Source organism: Canis lupus, chromosome 15 (genome assembly GCF_003254725.2).
Source record: "Canis lupus dingo isolate Sandy chromosome 15, ASM325472v2, whole genome shotgun sequence".
NCBI lineage: Eukaryota > Metazoa > Chordata > Mammalia > Carnivora > Canidae > Canis > Canis lupus.
In genome coordinates this window covers 8,914,036-8,934,804 of record NC_064257.1, presented here as the reverse complement: position 1 = coordinate 8,934,804, position 20,769 = coordinate 8,914,036, and the positions used below count along the sequence as shown (strand labels likewise).

At 34.0% G+C, this 20,769-nt stretch overlaps 1 protein-coding gene across 20 annotated transcripts in view; it reads right to left on the bottom strand.

Moving 5' to 3' along the window:
* Positions 1-20,769, bottom strand: part of TUT4 (terminal uridylyl transferase 4) — a 127,865-nt gene that overhangs the window by 42,412 nt on the left and 64,684 nt on the right. For 18 of the 20 annotated variants that reach the window (XR_003125263.3, XR_003125264.3, XR_007402356.1 and 15 more), the window contains exons 10-16: positions 17,244-17,363; positions 16,856-17,068; positions 12,787-12,961; positions 9,994-10,691; positions 8,034-8,184; positions 2,425-2,511; positions 445-548 (exon numbers count right to left, since the gene is read on the bottom strand). Coding sequence is in view for 14 of the 20 variants with exons in the window: in XM_025420039.3 (XP_025275824.1) it covers positions 445-548; positions 2,425-2,511; positions 8,034-8,184; positions 9,994-10,691; positions 12,787-12,961; positions 16,856-17,068; positions 17,244-17,363 (1,548 nt within the window). In the remaining 6 variants the exon portion in view is untranslated. The remainder of the gene's footprint in view (positions 1-444; positions 549-2,424; positions 2,512-8,033; positions 8,185-9,993; positions 10,692-12,786; positions 12,962-16,855; positions 17,069-17,243; positions 17,364-20,769) is intronic. The other 2 variants (XM_035699066.2, XM_035699067.2) reach the window with 2 other exon arrangements.

Below are 20,769 nucleotides of genomic sequence, written 5' to 3'. Positions count from 1 at the left end.
AACCCATTTATAAATTAGATGTCCACTTATTTTCTATCTTTAGTGATACAAAGACATCATCTAACAGAAGAGATATGAAAAGACAGAGGAAATGAGATCAGCATTCACTAATACAGCGCCAGCTTCACATTGGTTCCAATAGAAAAAATTGCAACTCTATGGTGTACTAACTTTTTCCAAAAATTCATTACAAAGCACTTTTAACTCTTAGTGACATGGTTTTTGTGACAGAAAATTATGGAAATAATAAATTTACTTTAGTTATTTGAATGTCTTCTAAAATGATAATGCTAAATGCTTTTACATTTCAAATACTACTATTGCTAATATATTTACACCAAGAATGACACTGTATTTTTATGAACACTACATACATAATCTAAAATACATTCACCACGGGAAGAAAATAAACTTCCACATCCCTTTCCAGACACTAACTCTTACCTCTGCATTTTCATGGCCTTCCAGGGTCATACAAATATCCAGATCACTATCACGAAATCCAAATCCATTTTTAGAAGAGCCAAATAAGCACAATCTTGCTTTTTCTAAATAAAGGAAAACAAAGTTCCAAAGTTTCATAATTATCAGGAAAGAGGAGTCTTCTATTACCTACTAATGGACTAACACAAAATGTCTACTTCTTTGGCTTAAATACCTTCCATTGCCAGATATACTGAGAAATTCCAAAATATTCATCTAAAGTCCAGATCTTTTGCCCAAGTTCCCACAACCCTGGTTTCTAACTGCTTTTTCCATTTTTCTAAAGAACAAGTTAAATCTAACTCTTCAACTTTACCACAAACCTACTATTGCTCCAATAATCCCTTCTCTGCATATAGTATCTTTATCTACTCAACTGGCCATGTCAGAAATATATGTATAGTTCTTAATAGCCTTCTCTCTCAGGTTCTACATCCAAACAATCAACAAGTCCATTAATTTCTTTCAACTTAACTATCTCATAAATTCATCCACTTGTCTTCAGGCTCCACAACACTACCAATAGTAAAGTTCAGTAGTTAGAGATTTAACTTTTGGAAATAAACTAGTTTTTTCAGGGCACAATTCAAGTAGTTTTACAATTATCACCTTAGTACACAGAACTGATTCTCCCAAAGTGAGTGATTAATCCATTTGCTATAAATATGATAGTTACCCTTTCATATTTAGTGTCATTCAATAACAGGTACCTCTTCAAAACAAGCTGTGACTTAAATGGATTTCTCTCACTATTAATTCTTTATATATTTAGGTAACAAATTCTGTACTGTAAAAACCTAATTCTCCAATTTGGTTCTGATGTCCAACTTGAAATTTCAATGGCAACTGAGAGACAAAAGAAGCTATGTTCATCAGCAAATAAAAATATGCATGAGTTTGATATAACAGACTTAGATTTGGTCAGTACTTTACATAATAGCAAATATAACAGAAAATGGAATTGTATAGTATATAACAGGTTATCTTTTAAAGTATAAATTCATTCTAATTATAAATCAACTCTATCCTTTTCTAAAATATTTGGCCATAAAACTCTTGATTCTTCACCCTTGTACCCCAAAGGTGCTCCTTCTGCTATTTTGACTTCTCAGTTAAATAATATCACCCAACTACTGATGTAAAAGCCTTGAAACCATCCTTGACTCCTTTTCCCCCCTATCTAACATGTAAAGCATCAGCAAATCCTATTGGTTACATTCAAAATATGTCCTGTATCTGAACACTTCCCATGGACTCTTCCAGAACAATATTATGTCTCATCTGAACTTATGCAACAGCCTCCTAAATTATTCCATTTGCTTCTATTCTTATGGACCTATAGTCTATTCTCTCAGATCATGTCACTTAAAGGTTAAAACCTCCCAGAAGCTTCTCATTAGACACTGAAAATTCAAAGTGCTTCTACCAATATCTCTAAGGCCCTCTCAAGATCTCATCTTTCTATTTCAGTCTACCTCACACATCTACTCCAGCCACCTGTTGTCCTGCACGGCCTTCAAACATGCCAAACATAATTTAATCTTGGGATATTTGTACTTGCTATACTTTCTCTCTAGAATGTTCTCTCCTTGGATATTCATGTAACTTGATCCCTCACATTATTCATGACTCTCTTCAAATGTCACTCTATCAGAAAGAACTACCATAAGAGTAAAGAGAACTACCCTACCACTATCCTTTTAAGTCCTACACTATAATAGCATTTATTTCCTGAAATCACATTATATATCTGCTAGTTGACTGTCTACCCCTCTTAATATAAGCTGACAAAGCAGTTTTCACCTTTTGTATTGGTACTGTATTCCCAGCACCTAGAATATTACCTAACACATAACATTCAATGAACACTTTTAAAATAAACAGAACTCAGACTAGGTGGCTATAATAACAAAAACAATCAATTTTTAACATATGACATACCATCATATTCTTTTTGAATAAACTTTTCCAAGCCAATTAAAATTTGCTCCCTGTTGTGTTGTTCAGAAAAGGGTGGTGATAACTCATCTAAGTTAAAAAAAAGAAAAAGGAAAAAGGAAAAAGAAAAGTAAGGAAAATGGAATCTGAAAAGGTCTTCAATTTTTTTCCCCTAAACTCTTTACTTAAAATTTCATTATTTGTTAACTTCTCTGACTTTAAAATCCTTGTTCCTGCAGAGGGACAGCAAAAAAATAATTTTTATAGGTTTATGTATGTTTCACATGATTATTTTCCCTATGAAATATCTACAAAATATATTTACTTCTACAAATTCTTTAGTATTGTTTTCTTTAGATATTCTGCTCTTTCCCATATATATGATCGTTTTTCCCACCTGTAAGTCTATACTCAATATTGTTATGTGAGGCACTTGATCCATTCAAACCTAAGTTCCCTCAAATGCCTGGTCAAGATTCACAGGTTCCCTATAAGATGCTTCCAATCATAGCCTTCAATGCCTCCTGAATGAACTTCCTCAGTTCCCCAACCACTTGTCAGTTGATAGTAACCATTCAATATTCTAGCTATTTCATTTATATTCATATTATTTGCCCAAGTAAGACCACACAGTCTCAAGAATAGTCTTTTTTTTTCTATCTCCTCCTCCAGACTTATCTTCAAGAGTTAATGGGAACAAAGCAGTAATTTACTATAATGATTAAACTAATATTCAGCTTCTGAAAAACAAATGTAGCATCTGTGGTTGCAAGCTGAATATAGGCATATCTCATACTTCATTTTACTGCACTTCACTTTATTGTCCCAGATACTGTTTTTCACAAATTGAAATTTTGTGGCTGAGCAAGTCTATCAAGCCCCTTTTCTCCAACAGCATTTGCTCAACTTATGTCTGCGTCACATTCTGATAATTCTCATGATATTTCAAACTTTTTCATTATTATTATTGTACTTGTGATGATAATCTGTGATCAGTGACCTCTGATGTTACTACTATAATTATTTTGGGGTGTCACAAACTGTATCCAAATAAGACAATCAATAAATGTATGTGTTCTGAATGCTCCACTGACTGGCTATTCCCCCATTCTCTCCCCCTCTCCTCAGGCCTGTCTGTTCTCTGAGACACAATATTATTGAAATTAGGTCAATTAATAACCTTACAATGGTAAGGTTAACTGTTCAAGTGAAAAAAAAATCACATGTCTCTTCAGAACAAAATCTAGAAATGATGAAGCTTAGTGAGGAAGGCATGTCAAAAGTCAAGATATGCTGGAAGGTAGGCCTCTTGCACAAAAGAGCCAACTTGTGAAGGAAGGCAAAGCAAAGCTCCTGAAGGAAATTAAAAGTGCTACCCCAGTGAATACACAAATGATAAGAAAGTGAAACAGCCTTATTGCTGATATGGAGAAAGTGTGAGTGGTCTAAACAGAACATCAAACCAGCCACAATACTCACAGCCTAATCCAGAGCAAAGCTCTAACTTTCTTCAATTATATGAAGGCTGAGAGAGATGAGGAAGCTGCAGAAGAAAAGTCTGAAGCTAGCAGAAGTGAGTTCATGAGGTTTAAGAAAATAAGCCATTTGCATAACATAAAAGTGCAAGGTGAGGCAACAAGTGACCCAATAGATCTAGTTGACATAATTAAAGAAGGTGGTCACACTAAACAACAGATTTCCAACACAGACAAAAGGATAATAGGACCTTCATAGCTAGACAGGAAAAGTCAATGCCTGCCTTCAGAGCTTCAAAGGACAAGCTGACTCTCTTGTTAGGGGCTAATGTAAATGGAATCTTTAAGATGAAACCAATGCTCATTTACCAATCAGAATATCCAAGAACCTTTAGGAATTATACTTAATCTAATATTTTTATAAATGAACAAAGTCTGGATGACAGCACAACTGTTTTAACATGGTTTACTGAATATTTTAAGCCCACTGCTGAGACCTACCACAGAAAAAAGATTCAACATTACTGTTCATTGATGTTGCACCTGAGCCCCAAGAGCTCTGAAGGAGATCTTAAGATTAATGTTGCTTTCATGCCTACTAACCCAACATCCATTTATTCCACAGCCCATGGATCAAGGAGTCATTTCAACTTTCATGTCTTATTTAAGAAATCCATTTTGTAAGGTTATAGCTGCCTCATCAATCTGTGCAAAGTAAACCAAAAATCTCTTGGAAAAGGAGTCACCATTCTAGATGCCATTGAAATCATCTGTGTTTCATGGGAAAAGTCAAAATAGCAACATAAACAGGAGGAGTTTGGGAGAAGTTGATTCCAATCCTCATGGATAACTCTGAGTGGTTCAAGACTTCTGTGGAGGAAGTAACTGCAGATGTGAGGCAGAGAACAAAAGAATTAGAGAATAGGAAATGGAGACTGAATATGTAACTGGATTGCTGCAATCTCAGGATAGAACTTGAACAGATGAGGAGCGGCTTCTAACAAATGGGCAAAGAAAGTAGTTTCTTGAGACAGATTACTCCTGAAGGTGCTGTGAAGACTGTTGAAATGACAACAGAGGATTAAGAATATTACATACTTAGTTGATAAAGTTGATAAACACAGTTGATAATTGAGTCCAATTTTGAAAGAAGTTCTACTGTGGATAAAATACCTATCTAACAGTATCACATGCTACAGAGAAATCATTCATGACAGAAAGAGTCAATCACTGTGGCAAACTTCACTGTTATTTTATTTTAAGAAATTGCCACAGCCACCCAGATCAGTCAGCAGCCATCAATACTGAGGCAAGACCCTCCATAAGCAAAAACATTACAATTCACTAAAAGCACAGATGATGGTTCATGTATTTTAGCAAGAAGGTATTTTTTAATTAAGATACACATTGTTTTTTCTTTAGGCATAAAGCCACCGCACACTTAAAAGATGACAGTATAGAGTAAAATATAACTTTTTTTTTTGTAAAATATAACTTTCATATGCACTGAGAAAGAAAAAATTTCACTTGACTCACTTTATTGCAATACTCACTTCATTGTGGTGGTCTAGAACCTAACCCACAGTATCTCTGAAGTATACTGTAGCTGAATTACAGGTGATTTTTAAATTATTATTATTAAAATGGTGAGGGGTGCCTGGGTAGCTCAGCTGGTTAAACCTGGGGTCCTGGGATTGAGCCTTACATTGGGGCTCCTTGCTCAACAGCAGCCTGCTTTTCCCTCTCCCTCTGTCCCTCCTCTACTTGTGCGTGCGCGCTCTCTCTCTCTCAAATAAATAAAATCTAAAAAAAAAAAAAAAAAAACTGGTGAAACTATTCTGTAGGATACTATAATGGTAATACATGACACAATGCCCTTGTCAAAATTCACAGAACTTTGCACTACAAAGAGTAAACTTTGCAATATGCAAATTAAAAAAATCATCTAGGAGATTGGAGAACCTTAGGGTGGAATGCAGGCTCCAACAAAATAATCTATATGTGTAAGACAACTTCACTCAAGGTAGGGAGGGAAAGGGGACTAACCTAAGTAACTCTGAAAATGAGTGGAGTTTCTAAGACTAAGTGCAAAAGGAAATTACACGAGTACTGTACTCTGATAAAGTGATTTCCCATAGGGGTATTAGATAACAATTCTGATAATGTTATACATGTGTACTTAAATGGAACAATTAAGTAAATGGGTAGCAGATGATGGAAGCCAGGTTTCCCACTGTTAGGAGCAGGTAATTTACAGATAAGCAGAAAGAAGAATCTTGAATGAGCCATATGGTAATGTATTCAAGTTGGAGTCATCAGTACAAAGTCATGTTTAACTTACAAGACGGTCACATATAGAAATTTTTACAGATATGAGCACGTACTAAATTAATATGTATATACATAATTTTTTCACTCAGAGAGGGCCTACAAGCAACAGTACCCAGTAATAGCAAGCACCTTAGGATCCAGATCTTAGTTTCTAATACCATTCTCCAATAAAAGGAACCAGGGCTCTTTAGAGAAATATCTAATTCTAGGACTGCAGTGAAAAATATACATGATGAGCCTGGAGCATCTTGAAGTGCCAGAAAGTAAGGAAGTACTAAAAAAAACAACCAAATTAACAAATAAAAAAAACCCACACACCAATAGGGGTATATTAAAGAGTCACAGGAACCAACTGAAAGAGTTCCCAATAGCCAAATCTGGAATAATTTGAGCAACAAATAGAGTAGTATTAGATCATAACCCAAACTATAAAATATCCATGAGTTTATATGGAGATATATAAATGAATGAATAAATAAAAACAAAATGTATTATATCTTAATAAAGCTGCAGGGAGAAAAATGTGCCACAATCCAGTTATTGAACTCCTAGGTATTACCCTAAAAGAAATTAAAGCATATATCCATACCCCGACCCACACATAGACATACAGAGCAGATTTGTAATAACCAAAATTTAGAAACAAGTCAACAGGTGAATGGTAAACAAACTGTGACACATCCACATTATGAAATACAACTCGGCAATAAAAATGAATGAAACAAAAAATAAATAAGAATGAAACATTTATACACATAAGAACAAGGATGAATCTCAAAATAATTATGCTAAATGAAAGCAGCCAGGATCACCTTAGAAAAAAAGGGTACATTCTATGTGATTCTATTTATATAGAACTCTAGAAAACGCAAACTACTTTATAGCAACTAAAAAAGCAGGTAAGTGGTTGCCTGGCAACAAGTTAGGAAAGGGTAGTGGGGAGGTATTACGATGGGGAACTAAATATTATAATGTCAGAAATTTTACTTTATCTGGGACACAGCAAGTAATTAAAAAAAAAAAAAGTTTGCTGAGTGGTTTATCCCAGATACCCATAAATGTTTGTTGAATAAAGGTATGTAAGGGTCTTCCCAAAATATAATTATTATCTTTCTTATACCCTACCAAATCCAAGGCAATTCTTCTCCCAAAGATATTATACAACCTATACTTTTGTGCATAGTCTCCTAGAACTTAAAAAGCAGTTCAAGGTCCATCTCAAATGCTTAATTATTAATTCCAATTCCTATGATCCACACTAATTAATTAATTGTATTTGCACTGCATTTTGTTTACTACTACTACAGCATGTAATACATCCTTCCAATTACTGCAATTTTCATACGTGTCATATATTTGTCTAGAGCAGAACTGTGCAAAAGTATTGCAATGATGGAAATGTTCTTATCTGGAGTGTCTAATTCAGCAGCCACTAGCCACCTGTAACTATTCAGTACTTGAGATACGGCTAGTAAAATTGAGGAACTTAGTTTTAAATTTTATTTTAATTAAATTTAAATACTGGCTACCATATTAGCACAGATCCAGAGACTAAGCTCTTTAAAAGCAACACATAACATGGACTCTGTATTCCCCCTGCCATTTACCACAGTGATACGCATTTAGTAGGCATTTAGTGAATATCTCTTGTTGGGTCTCTGTACTACTGGAAAAAACAAAACAAAACAAAACAAAAAAAACAAAAACCTTTACCAAAACAAAATGTAAACAAGCTGTTTTTTTAAATAAATATTCAAAATCTAGGAAAGAATCTACTCATGATAGCTCTAGTAATAAAAGACTTACCAAAACATCTTTTACATACTAAATCAAGTATTTCCCGAAATCGATTGGTCATTGGTGGTAGAGGTTTTAGATCAATTTTCCTGAAATCCTCTGGACAATCATTTTTTGAATGGCCATCTTTTTTGCAGATGCTGCATACTATCGTTGGTGGCTATACAAAGGTAAAAAAATAGTCTAATAATCTAATAAACTACTGAGGGACTTCATCATCACTTAGCAGGTCCAAAAAGACTCTTTTACATAACTCAATTCTGATAACCTGTGCTTCCAGGAGATTTAAAAAAAAATAAAAAGAGTATTAATAAAATGCAGTGTTAAATGTAAAAACCATATTTTAAGACAATCACTTTAACTCTTCTTCCCCACTAAAATGATATCAAGATCAGATTTACCCAAAGATGTAAGATACAGGAAATACCAGAAGATGCAATAGGTATGGATTAATGCAAAAGTTTCAATCAGCCCCGAAGATAAAAAACGCACGTTAATTTAATCTACTGAGATCTTTAACAAAATAGAATATAAAGAAATCTCAAGTGGCACCTTTCAATTCACTCCAAACATTTTCTATCTTCATAGTCCACCAATTATAAAACCTTGTTTGGCTAGTTGGTTCAATTTATTACATTAGCATGGTACTCAAGAAACCAAACTGTAGGGCTGAACTCTAAAAGTAACTCCGTTTCATAGAAGGAATAATAATTCTTATGCAACAGCCACAAAAGTTTACCTAGCCATGAACTCTGATGCAAATTATATACAGAAACCTCTACTTGTGGGAATGCTGTGCTATAAGCTAATTAACAGTACCGTAGGAATTTTTATTCACTTTTCAAAACTTTTTTTAAATGACATGTTTATCAGAAAACTCTAGAAAAATGTTATAAATAACTGGAAAAAAATTTTAATTGGAAAAAGAGCTATCTTAAGCTTCCAGGGAGAAAAATTTTATAATTTTTCTTTTTTTTAGTTTTTCTTTATAGAATAAAAAATGTACACTGTAGTTATGTATTTAAGAGGCTTTTCTAAAACCCTGTCATTTAATTCATCCTTTCAACACTATGTCCTAAACACTGCAACCTGAAAAAAAAAAAAAGTGATATATCCTTTAAAGAATAAACACAGTAATTACGTTAAAATTTTTAAAGCTTATCAACTAATTATTGATAAAACAATAAAACTGGATAACTTTCTAGGTTTTTCTAAAAAAAATATTCTACTTGGTTTACATATAATCTATATAATCTTTTTCTCATCTTGGGTGCTGATATTTCAAATATGTACACTGCATTTGAAGCATATGAATAGGCTAAAACTTTCTTTTATTAACAAAGTGGTTACAGTTTATTTTCTGTTCCTAGGGTATCCTATCTTGATAATTTATGAAGTTAAAGTTCAGACTAGTAGAAAAGTTAAGACTCCATTAATTTATAAAGGATGTGCCAATATCCAAAGAAAAGCTCAATGGCAGACAGAGATCTGGATTCTTCCTATTTTTGGTTCCTGTTCTTACTTTCTGCTCGACTATCTTTATTAAATTTGTATTTACCCACCCCATGTCAAAACAAAACTTTAAAATAGAATGCTATCAGAATTTACAAACCTTGTATTCTTTTTTGTGGAAGAAAAAATAAACATATATGTAAAAAAATAAAATTTAAAATATTTGCTGCCTTTGGCAAACTCATTTGCATATATCTGATGAATCCTTTTATATAAGAAAGTGAAACAAACCAACTAGTAAGAGTGCCTGAAATCTTCTGAGGTTTTATACACATTCTTTAAGACAACTATAGGAATAAATGTAAAAGGAAAAAGTGAAAATATACACCAAAATATCATTCCAAAATATAATAGTCTACCATCATAGAAGGAAGCTATTTTTACATTTCTGAATCTAAAAATTATAGTCATACAAAACCCACAAAATCTTACAGATTGTTTACAATCTGTATCCTACCTTGCCAGAGGTTAAAATAAACTTATCAAACACATAATATAATTCCTGGGTGGGGTGGTTATCATCATCATCAAGGTCAGAAGCATCTTCTGTAGCTTTGCAGTTGCAAGAGGTAGCAGATGTGTCAGTGCTCACAATCTGATGTGAACTTTCTGTTTCTGTATTTGACCTGCAGTCTGTACCAGCAGATTCACTTGGGTCAGGGGATTTATAATCAATGCAATTACACTGGCTGAGTTCCTTTTTTAAACAAGTTTCTGAAGGTGCTAAATCATCTTGTTTCCTAATTGATTTTGGCTCTAATTCACTGCCTTTACTGGTAGAAAGACAGGAAGACTCCCGTCCAAGTTCAGCCAAAGCTAGTTCATTTACCAACAAACTGTCATCTTCAGTAATACATCTCTGTGATGTACATTCCATTTCATCATATTTATCAGGCTGACCTCTTCCTGTATTTATTTTTTCTGTGCTTTCTCCAAGTAGAATGCAACAATTGGATGCCATATTGTCAGACTTCACTGATTTCTTATTGCTTATTTTCCCCTTCTCTTTTTTCATGGAATCCACAGATTTATTTCCACCCTTCCTCTGAGGACAGGCAAAATACCGATAAGCTGCTCTGAATCTCTCCACAACATATTCATAAACAAGCTGGCTGTTTAAACTCCGTGCAACATTCCTCTTGACTGAAAATGGATCTAGTAAAAAAGGAAATGGTAAGTTGCTAAGTATCTACTAACAAACTACAATTCCAAGCTTATCCAAACAGATTTGAACTGCTATACTGTCAACAAAGTACATTTACCCAAAGCTTTCCTAAATGGAAGTTCCTACAAACTGAGTAAGAGAAATATAATAGGAATATCTTTTCCTTTGTTTCTGTCATAAAACAAAAATGTTAAGGGGCAAAGAGAAGAAAAAATAATAAGGGTAATTAATGAGATGCTAGTCAAGAACATCCAACTCAGTAATTACAAAATTTCAATGATAAAATTGGTAGAAAAGGCATACCATTATGCCTACCTATTCTGTCATTAGATAAAATTTTTCAAACCTCTAGGACCCATTAATAATTTTCATCTCTTAAAAGAATAATTTTCATCTCGTCATAATATTCTTCAGCTACAAACTCTTTGCAATTTAAACAAATAAAATATAACCTATAACTCTCAAAAGCATCAAGTTAAAAACTATGATTTTAACATTTAACTTCAATGAGGTCAGAAAATTAAACAGCAAAAGAAATAAAAAAGTAGAAAGAAAGAGATCTAAGTAAAAATTAAACCAAAATTTAAATTTTGATCCAGTCTAAAATGGGTATGCTGAAAAGGCTTATATCAACTACATCTTTATTATTAAGAAAATATAAAAGACCTCAAAAATGCTTATGAGTTTTTGGATTTTAAAAGCCTTAAATACAAGTAAGTCCTAGGAAGAATGAACAAATGGATGACATCCAAAAGACATTTTCTTCACTACTGAAGATCACTAAGTAAAAGGATTAATAGGCAGGCTTCAGATTGTTAACGTTTGGGCATCTGTTACTTTTTGCTGTTATCTAAGTCCACAGGCTGCTCTCTAAACCCAAAAGCTTTTCCTCCCCTTCTAGAAGAAGAAAAAGAAAAAAAAAAAAAAAAAAGACAAATTATGATAGCTGCAACTCATTTATCTACTATATGTAAGTGTACAAGATATAAGTACATGTTTGAGTGGGTCTAGAGAAGGCCAACAGAGGACAAGGAACAGAATAATGTATAGTCTAAACAGACTTAAAATGATGGACAAAAATTCAATTCACAATCAATAAAAAGTGAGTGAAATGCTGCATGATTTAAATTTTCTCAAAACCAACCTATTAATTTGCATCTCTAAAGATCTTAATATTCTTGGGATTTGATGTGCAACTTTTGTCAACATCAATTTTTTTTCTTTTTTTCTTCAATCTTTTTTGAGCTTAGCCACATTTAATAACTGAGGTATTTTTTTAAATGTTTTTGAAGTATAGCCGACATACAATGTTACATTAGTTTCAGGTGTACAACATAGTGATTAGACTCTATAGTTATGCTATGCTCACAAGTGTAGCCACCATCTGTCACTATACAAACACTATTACAACACCACTGATTATATTCTCTATATACACCTCCGTGACTTACACATTCCTAGAGATGAGGTACTTTAGAAGACAACAGAAAACCTGTATTTTAAAATTATATATTAACATAATTTTATGACAGAAACTTATAGGAATACTCTAAGAAGTATTTCACTCACTTTTTATAGATTGTGAATTGAATTTTTGTCCATCATTTTAAGTCTGTTTAGACTATACATTATTCTGTTCCTTGTCCTCTGTTGGCCTTCTCTAGACCCACAGATAAACTCAAACATGTACTTATATCTTGTACACTTACATATAGTAGATAAATGAGCTCTAAAGCCTGCAGCTATCATAATTTGTCTTTTTGTTTCTTCTTCTAAAAGGGGAGTTATACAAACTCTTCTATTTTCCTATATTTTTGAAAATCTTCAGAATTAAAAATTAAAATAAAGGCATGTAATATGCTAACAACTCTAAGCAATATATTTATAGATTAGGAACCTTAAAATAAGTATTAATCCTATAAAATTAACATGGACTTGATAAAGAATTTACCTGACACGTATAATGACAACCTAGTGGCAAATACAATTCTACAAAGCCAAGGTATATAATTTTTAACACTACAGTAGAAACAAATGATGAAGTGGCACACAAAAACATTCTCCAAATGAAATACATCATCTCACCTTCAATAGCTATTCGTCTTTTAGGCCAGTTTTTGTTTTCTCTTGTTAAAATATCTTGTATCCGTACACATATGACATATTCTTCCAAAGCAAAATCCAATGTATAAAATTTTAGCAGCTCTAACCATAACTGTCCCAGGGATACCTGATTTGGTGTTCCCAATGTTAAAGGAGACTGGAAAAGAAAAAATACTTTTCATTTAAGCTTCACAAAACTACAGAATCACTGAATTTTCAGTTTAAAAAGACCTTAGAGGTTACCTTTACAAAAACTAAGGTATAAAGAAGTAACTTGCCAAAAAGCAGCTTGTGGCACAGCTGGGAACAGAATTCTACTTTACTGACTCCTAGAATTTTATGTTCTTCCCACTAAACCAGTGATTCTCAAACGTGGCTGCACATCAGATAACACTGGGAGCTTTAAAGTACACTAATACCTGAGCTCTGTACCATTCCCCTTCCATGCCCTTCCCAAGATTCTGGTTTAACTGACCTGGGCTATGGACTAGGCAAAGGGATTTTTGAAGCCCCTTAAGTGATTTGCATGTACAGCCAAGGTTGCACACCACTGCATAACAATTACTACAGCTCCTTATTGCAGTAATTGCTTTAAAAAGCGAAATAATGCCCTGGGCATTCAAAAGCTAATTCCTTCATTCAGCAAACATTTATTTAGAACCTACTATGTCTCTAGCACTATGCTGAGGATATAAAAAAAATGAGAGCCCACATTTAAACAAAATGGTCAACTATGCATCATTTATTCTTTTAAGTGTTGCACATACAGTAACTATTTAATTCTAACAACTCTATGAAGTAGATACTACTTCAGGGCAAAAGATCTGACTCAGGACCACCTGGCTACGGAATTTATGTTGCTAATCACTATATCTACCATACTACCACTCAAATAACGTAAGTTCCTACTTCATAGAGTATTAGGAAAGGAAGAGACAATTTGACAATTAAACACTATGTGTTAAATGGGCCTCTAAATCAGGGAGTTTTTACAAAACAGGTAATGCTGAATTCTAAAGAAATTACCTAAAAACTGGCTAAAAGTGACCGCTAAGGAGCAAAAAGACATGAAACAATCACTTACTCAATTCTACAACTATTAATTGAGTGCCTACTATGTGCCAGGCACTCGGATATAATCATGAAAAAAAAAAAAAAAAAACCCAAGATCCTTGCCTTAGTGGATCTTACTTTCTAGGGAAGAAAAGTAACAAAAGCAAGTAAATTACATAACAAGTTAGAAAAAGCAAAGTGGTGTGGAAATAAAAAGTTGAGTAGGTTTAGTAAAAAGGGGACAAGAGTATGAGAGTAGGACATGGTTTCAGTGTTAAATAGCACAGTCAGAATAGTTCTTGTGAAAAAGATATGATTTGAAGAAGAGGAATAGGGAACAGATGAGCACATTGTAGAGGAGTTTGACTAGCTTTAAAAAGAAAACCACGAAAGCTAGTGTGGTAGAGAAAGGGAAAGAAGAGAAGAAAAAAGAGCTACTCAGTAAGAAATCCTCAGCTTTTATTCTAAATTAAATAAGAAGCAACTGAAGTGTTTTGAGTGTGGAGAAGAGGAGGAACGTGATATGACTTAAGTTTTCAAAGAACCATTCTGCTTGCTGTGCTGAGAACAGACTGTAAGTTGACCCTTAAACAACATGGAGGTCAAAATCTACATATAACTTTTGACTCCCTCAAAACGTAACCACTAATAGCATGCTGTTGACCAAAAGGCTTACTGATAACATAAATAGCCAATTAACACATATTTTATATGTTATATTTATTATATACTATATTCTCACAATAAAGCTAGAGAAAAGAAAATATTAAGAAAATTATAAGGAAGAGAAAAATACATTTACAGTACTATACTATATTGAAAAAAAATCCACATAAGTGGGCCTGCACAGTTCAAATCCATGTATTTCGAGGGTCAACTGTGTAGGAACAATGGTAGACAGAGGAAACTCATTATGAAGCTATGGTAGCAATCCATGTCAAACATGATGGTGGCTAGGACTAGCATATTAACAATGGAGGCAGTGAGAAGTGTTCAAATTTTAAATATACTTTGAAATAAAAATGACAGGATTTCCTGACAGACATGATATAAGGTATAAAAGAGAAAAGTAAAGGATGATTCCAAGGCTTCTAACTGAGCAAACGAAAGGATGAAATGCCATCAAATTAGAAGTGAACGCTATTATGTGGAGCAAGAGGAAGACCAGGAGTATTAGGCATGTTAAGTTAAAGACATCTATTAGACATCTAAGCAGAGACATTAAATAGATAGTTGGAGATACAACTAGAGAATTCTAAGTTTTAGGCATGTTAAGTTAAAGACATCTATTAGACATCTAAGCAGAGACATTAAATAGATAGTTGGAGATACAACTAGAGAATTCAAGAGTGTGGTTTGGTTGAAGATTTAAATTTGGGAGTATCATACAAATGGTATGCAAAACCCATGCAACTGAGTAAGATCACCAAGGGAGTGTAGATACAGAAGAAAGGGGAGGGGATCAAGGACTGAGCCCTGGAGCATGCCAACATTAAGAGACCAAAGAGAGAAGGAGAAACCAATCAACATAGGAGACTGAGAAGAAATGATCAGCCATGGTATGCTATATTCAAAGTCAAGAAATTTTTCAGAGAAGAAAATAATCAACTGGCAAAGATTGCTAATATGTCAAAAATATAAAAATTGAGAAGTGACAACTGGATTTAACAATGTGGGGCAGCCCTGGTGGCTCAGCGGTTTAGCGTCGCCTTCAGTCCAGGGCCTGATCCTAGAGACCCGGGATCGAGTCCCACATCGGGTTCCCTGCATGGAGCCTGCTCCTCCCTCTGCCTGTGTCTCTGCCTCTCTCTCTCATGAATAAATAAAATCTTTTTTTAAAAAAAGTGGAAGATGACAATATAAGTTTTGGTAGGTTGATGAGGGTCAAAGCCTGAGTTTGATTACAATGAGTTAAGAGGAAACAAATTGGAAATAATGAATATGTACAATTCTTATGAATATGAATATGTACAATTCTTTCAAGAAGTTTCACTGCAAAAAGGTGCAAAGGAATAGCTAGCTGGGAAGGGAGATGATGTTCCTATTTTTTATTTAAACTGGGAGAGATAAAAGCATTTTTGATTTAATAAAGAATGAAAAATTGCTAATTTAGAGCAAAGAGAACTGCTAGAGCAGTGTTCTAGAATAAACAAGGGATAGAATTAAAATTGGAAAAATTATTAAAAAAACAAAAGCAAACAAAAAGATGGACAAATGGAGAAAATTAGATAGCAACTTGGGAAGTTCCTTTATGAAAGCACGTATCAAGGTAGACTATGTGAGTGCAGACAGTAGCAGGTGGTGGTGGGAATGTGTAGAAGTTCTTTTTGGATTTCTTCACAGTTGTCTTACCAAAGTAATAAGCAAAATTACTATCTATTGGTCGTTGAGAGTAGAAAGAAGTCTAGAAAAGTGGGAGAATTGTATATTCAGGCAACTACATATAATTCAATATAGCTAGAGCAATCATTTCAGTAATGCTTTCATTTCTGTAATATGTCTATTTCAGAAGACTACATTCTTCTAGAGGACACAATCCATGGATATTTATCTTTGGTCCCCTGGCCCTCAAGATATGTCTGGCACATAGCAGGTCCTTAATAAATGAATGTTGAATGATTAAATAAGCAAGCCACCCCCTAAAGGAGGAAAGGGCCTTTATTTTTCCACCAATCTGGCAACACAATTCCCATATGCTAAAGTTTCGATCACAACCCAACTCCTGAAGGAAATTTTCCTTGTCTAAATGAAAAAGAAGTAAAGAATTACCATGACATGAATAAAGCAAAACACATCTTCCAAAATGAGGTATAAATTCATTAAGTAATCTCAGTACTGAAAAACTAAACCAGATCAACCCCTCACTTTTACAGATGAGGAAAATGAGGCCAAGAGGCTTATGCAAAGTCAGTCAATCTACTAGTAAAGAGCTTCAATCGAAGGCATCACAAATTCTACAGAAAGAAAAGCCAAAAACAAAAACAAAAAAAAAGCTTACTTTGCCATGTTTTTCCTTCATGGCATTACTTTGGTTGTCTGTTTCTGTCTTCTTGGTATCATCTTTTGGTTGGTCTGCCTTAGCTTTGTTTTCCTCAGCAATTGAGTTTTTCTCAGTTGCACTACTTGAATTATATTCCCACTTCACAAACTTCTCTTCTACTATGCCCTTCAGCTGAAAGTCATCCATTCTTTTTGGGTCAAAGCCTTCAATCTACATAAAAAGGCATTCCAAATTGGTAGTGGAAAAATTATTAAAAAAACAAAAACAAACAAAAAGATGGACAAACAAACAAACCAGAATTCTAGCTTAAAACGTTTGAACAAAGCACTTTGTAAGAACGAACTACATATATACATGCACATACATATCACAAATTCATGCTTACCCAACTTCCAAGTAAGCAAGGAAGAAGAGGAGGTTTTCTTTGTTGTAGAAAAAACAACACCATTAAAGCAAAACAGTAAGAAGGGATTCCACCATCAGTTTGGGAGTCAATATAGCATAACTGCAAAACAAAGGGGGAAAAAGTACTGCCATTAGCTTTAATCTTCTTTGTTCCCCTCATAATATAAGTAGCTGTTTTTGTCCTATTGTAATCATGCAAAACGTTTAAGTAACAAAAATTATAAGGAATGACCTGAAACCTCACCACTCTGAAATAACTATTAACACAGTGATGACAATCTTCCCATTCATTTCTTTATTGCATATAAAGTCACATATGTATTTTAAATGGAATATCAAACTTAGTGCTTTTTACTTTTATGGTGTACACGTTGTTAAAAGATTTTATCTTCTACTTCTGACTCAGTGTTAATGATCATCTATATACTCTTTCATGCCTTTTTCTATAATAACCATATACAAATGTATTCCTATATATTTTTATTTTCTCTATAAATGCAGAAAAGATTTCCTTATGTCATTCTTTTCCAAAATCATATTATAGACATCTCTCTGCATATTATTCTTCTCCTTAACAATGCACCAACAAAGTTCCTCTAAGTCAATTACTACAGATCTAACACATTCTTTTATCTATTTATATATTTTCCCCCCAACACATCTTTTAAATGCTTAAATTATAGTCTATGATCTGGATGGCTACTCAACAAGTCTCCCCACCCAGAGCATTCACATTTTATCCCAAATTTTTGCCACTTTAAGCAATGCTGTTTTATCTTTATTACTGGTGATTATTTATATGAGCTATATTTCCAAGAATATGTTTGATGGATTTCAAAAATGTGTGATAGAGGGATGCCTGGGTGACATAGTCGAAGTTTCTGTCCCTTGGTTTCAGTTCAGGTCATGGTCTCAGGGTCATGGAATCAAGCCCCATGTTGGCATCCATGCTTAGCGCAGAGCCTATTTGGGTTTCTCTCTCCCTCTCCCCCTGCCTCTCCCTACCCTTGCACATACTCGTACTCTCACTAATAAATAAATAAATCTTTAAAAATAAGTAAAAATGTGTGATATATCTAGTATCTAATATTAGATATAATATCTAATATCTAAAAAATGTGATATGTCTAATAAGTAAAAATGTGTAATATATCTAATATCTAATTGTTTGCCAAAATCACGAAAAAATTCTTCTTTTACACTAGTAGCATGAATGTACACACTTTCCAAAGTATTACCACTTAAAAAAAATGGGATGTATGAAATATAATTATCTAATAATTACTTCAATTTGCATTTCTTCAATAAGAGATTATACAATTTTCATGTTTACTAACCATTTAGATTTCCTTTTTTCTGAACTGCCTATTGAATTATTTGCCAATTTTTTCTACTTGCATATCAATTTACATTACAGTTAATAACCTTTTAAATCTGATATATGCACTTGAACAATGTTACTTTTCCCAATCTATATTTATTTTGACATTCTTTAAAGAACCTTTTATCATACAAAATGTATTAATGTGTGTGTGTGTATATATATATTTAAATATGCTTATGCTATATAGCTTCTAGGTTTCCTAACATGGTAAAAAGGTTTCTCCAAACCATAAGTTATATACACATCCTCTAAAATTTTCTTCTAAAATTTTGATTTTTCATTTAAGTAGAATTTATTTTGCATTTAAGTGTCCTAAGGATCCAACATTATTTTCTTCAAGAAATATACCGTTGTTCACTGAACTCTACCTCTGAAACTAATAATATACTATATGTTAACTAATTTAATTTAAATAAAACAATTATATTTTTAAAAAAATATACAGCTGTGACAGCACCATTTTAAATAAACCATTGTTTTACCACTGAAATGAAATCTTTTATTTTTCATACATTACAATTTCTGGGCCTTTTGTTCTATTCCACAGATCTATTTGTCTATTCCTATGCCAATGACATATGCTTGACTCAAGCAATTTTATAGTAGTAAATTCAGTCTCCTTCACTAGTGTTCTCTTTCTGAATTCTTTTGACTATTCTCAAATATTCATCCACAGTAATTTCAAGATTATTCCATCAAATTTTTTTAAACTCTTGGTAATTCTAATTGAGATTACTGTACACTTGAAAATTAAATTAGGATGATTTAACATTTTAGGGGTAGCATCTCCCTATCTAAGAACACTGTAACTTTGCATTTTCTAAAAGTTTTGGAGTTCTCATCAATTACTTCCACTAAACTCTCATAACAAGGGACCTCTGGGTGGCTCAGTGGTTGAGCATTTGCCTTTGGCCCAGCGTGTGATACCAGGTCCTGGGATCGAGTCCCACATCGGGCTCCCTGAATGAAGCTGGTTTCTCCTTCTGCCTGTGTCTCTGCGCCTTTCTCTCTGTTTCTCTCATTAATAAATAAATAAAATCTTAAAAAAAAACAAAACTGGGATCCCTGGATGGCTCAGCGGTTTGGCGCCTGCCTTTGGCCCAGGGAGTGATCCTGGAGTCCCGGGATCGAGTCCCGTGTCAGGCTTCCGGCATGGAGCCCTGCTTCTCCCTCTGCCTGTGTCTCTGCCTCTCTATGTCTATCATGAATGAATAAATAAAATAAATCTTAAAAAAAAAAAAAAAACTGCTTTCTCACCACAATTAAAATCCAAATTCCTTACCACAGAAACATTCTCTCTCTCACTTCATTCCAGGCACTCCTGCCTTCCTTTCTTTTCCTCACAAGCTCTCTTGTACCTTAGGAGAACTGTACTAGGTATTTGTTGGATACTATTCTCTTAGTCTTTCAAATGGCTGGTTACTGCTAGTCTGAGTTTAAATATCACTTCCTCGGGATCCCTGGGTGGCGCAGCGGTTTAGCGCCTGCCTGCCTTTGGCCCAGGGCGCGATCCTGGAGACCTGGGATCGAATCCCACATCGGGGTCCCGGTGCATGGAGCCTGCTTCTCCCTCTGCCTGTGTCTCTGCCTCTCTCTCTCTCTCTCTGTGACTATCATAAATAAATTTTAAAAAATTTAAAAAAATATATATCACTTCCTCAAAGAGATCTTCCCTAACCATCTGGTATAATGTCACTCTCTTATCACATCATCTCATTTTTATACCACTAAAATCTATCAGATATTATACTACTTATATTTTGTTTATTGGCTGATTCTTCCACAAACATGTAAGCTTCATGAGAGCAGGACTCTATATATCTTGTTAGATATTTCAAGCACTTAGAACAGTATCTGGCACAAGGAAGCATTTAACAAATGTTTGCTGAATAAATGAATTTGTTCAGATTTCGTTTTTATAACCATTCAATAATGTAATTTTCTTCTTGTACCTTTTTTTTTTTAATATTTATTTATTCATTCAGAGAGGGCGAGAGAGGCAGAGACACAGGCAGAGGGAGAAGCAGGCTCCATGCAGAAAGCCCGACATGGGACTCAATTCCAGGTCTCCAGGATCACACCCCGGGCCGCAGGCGGCGCTAAACCGCTGCGCCACCTGGGC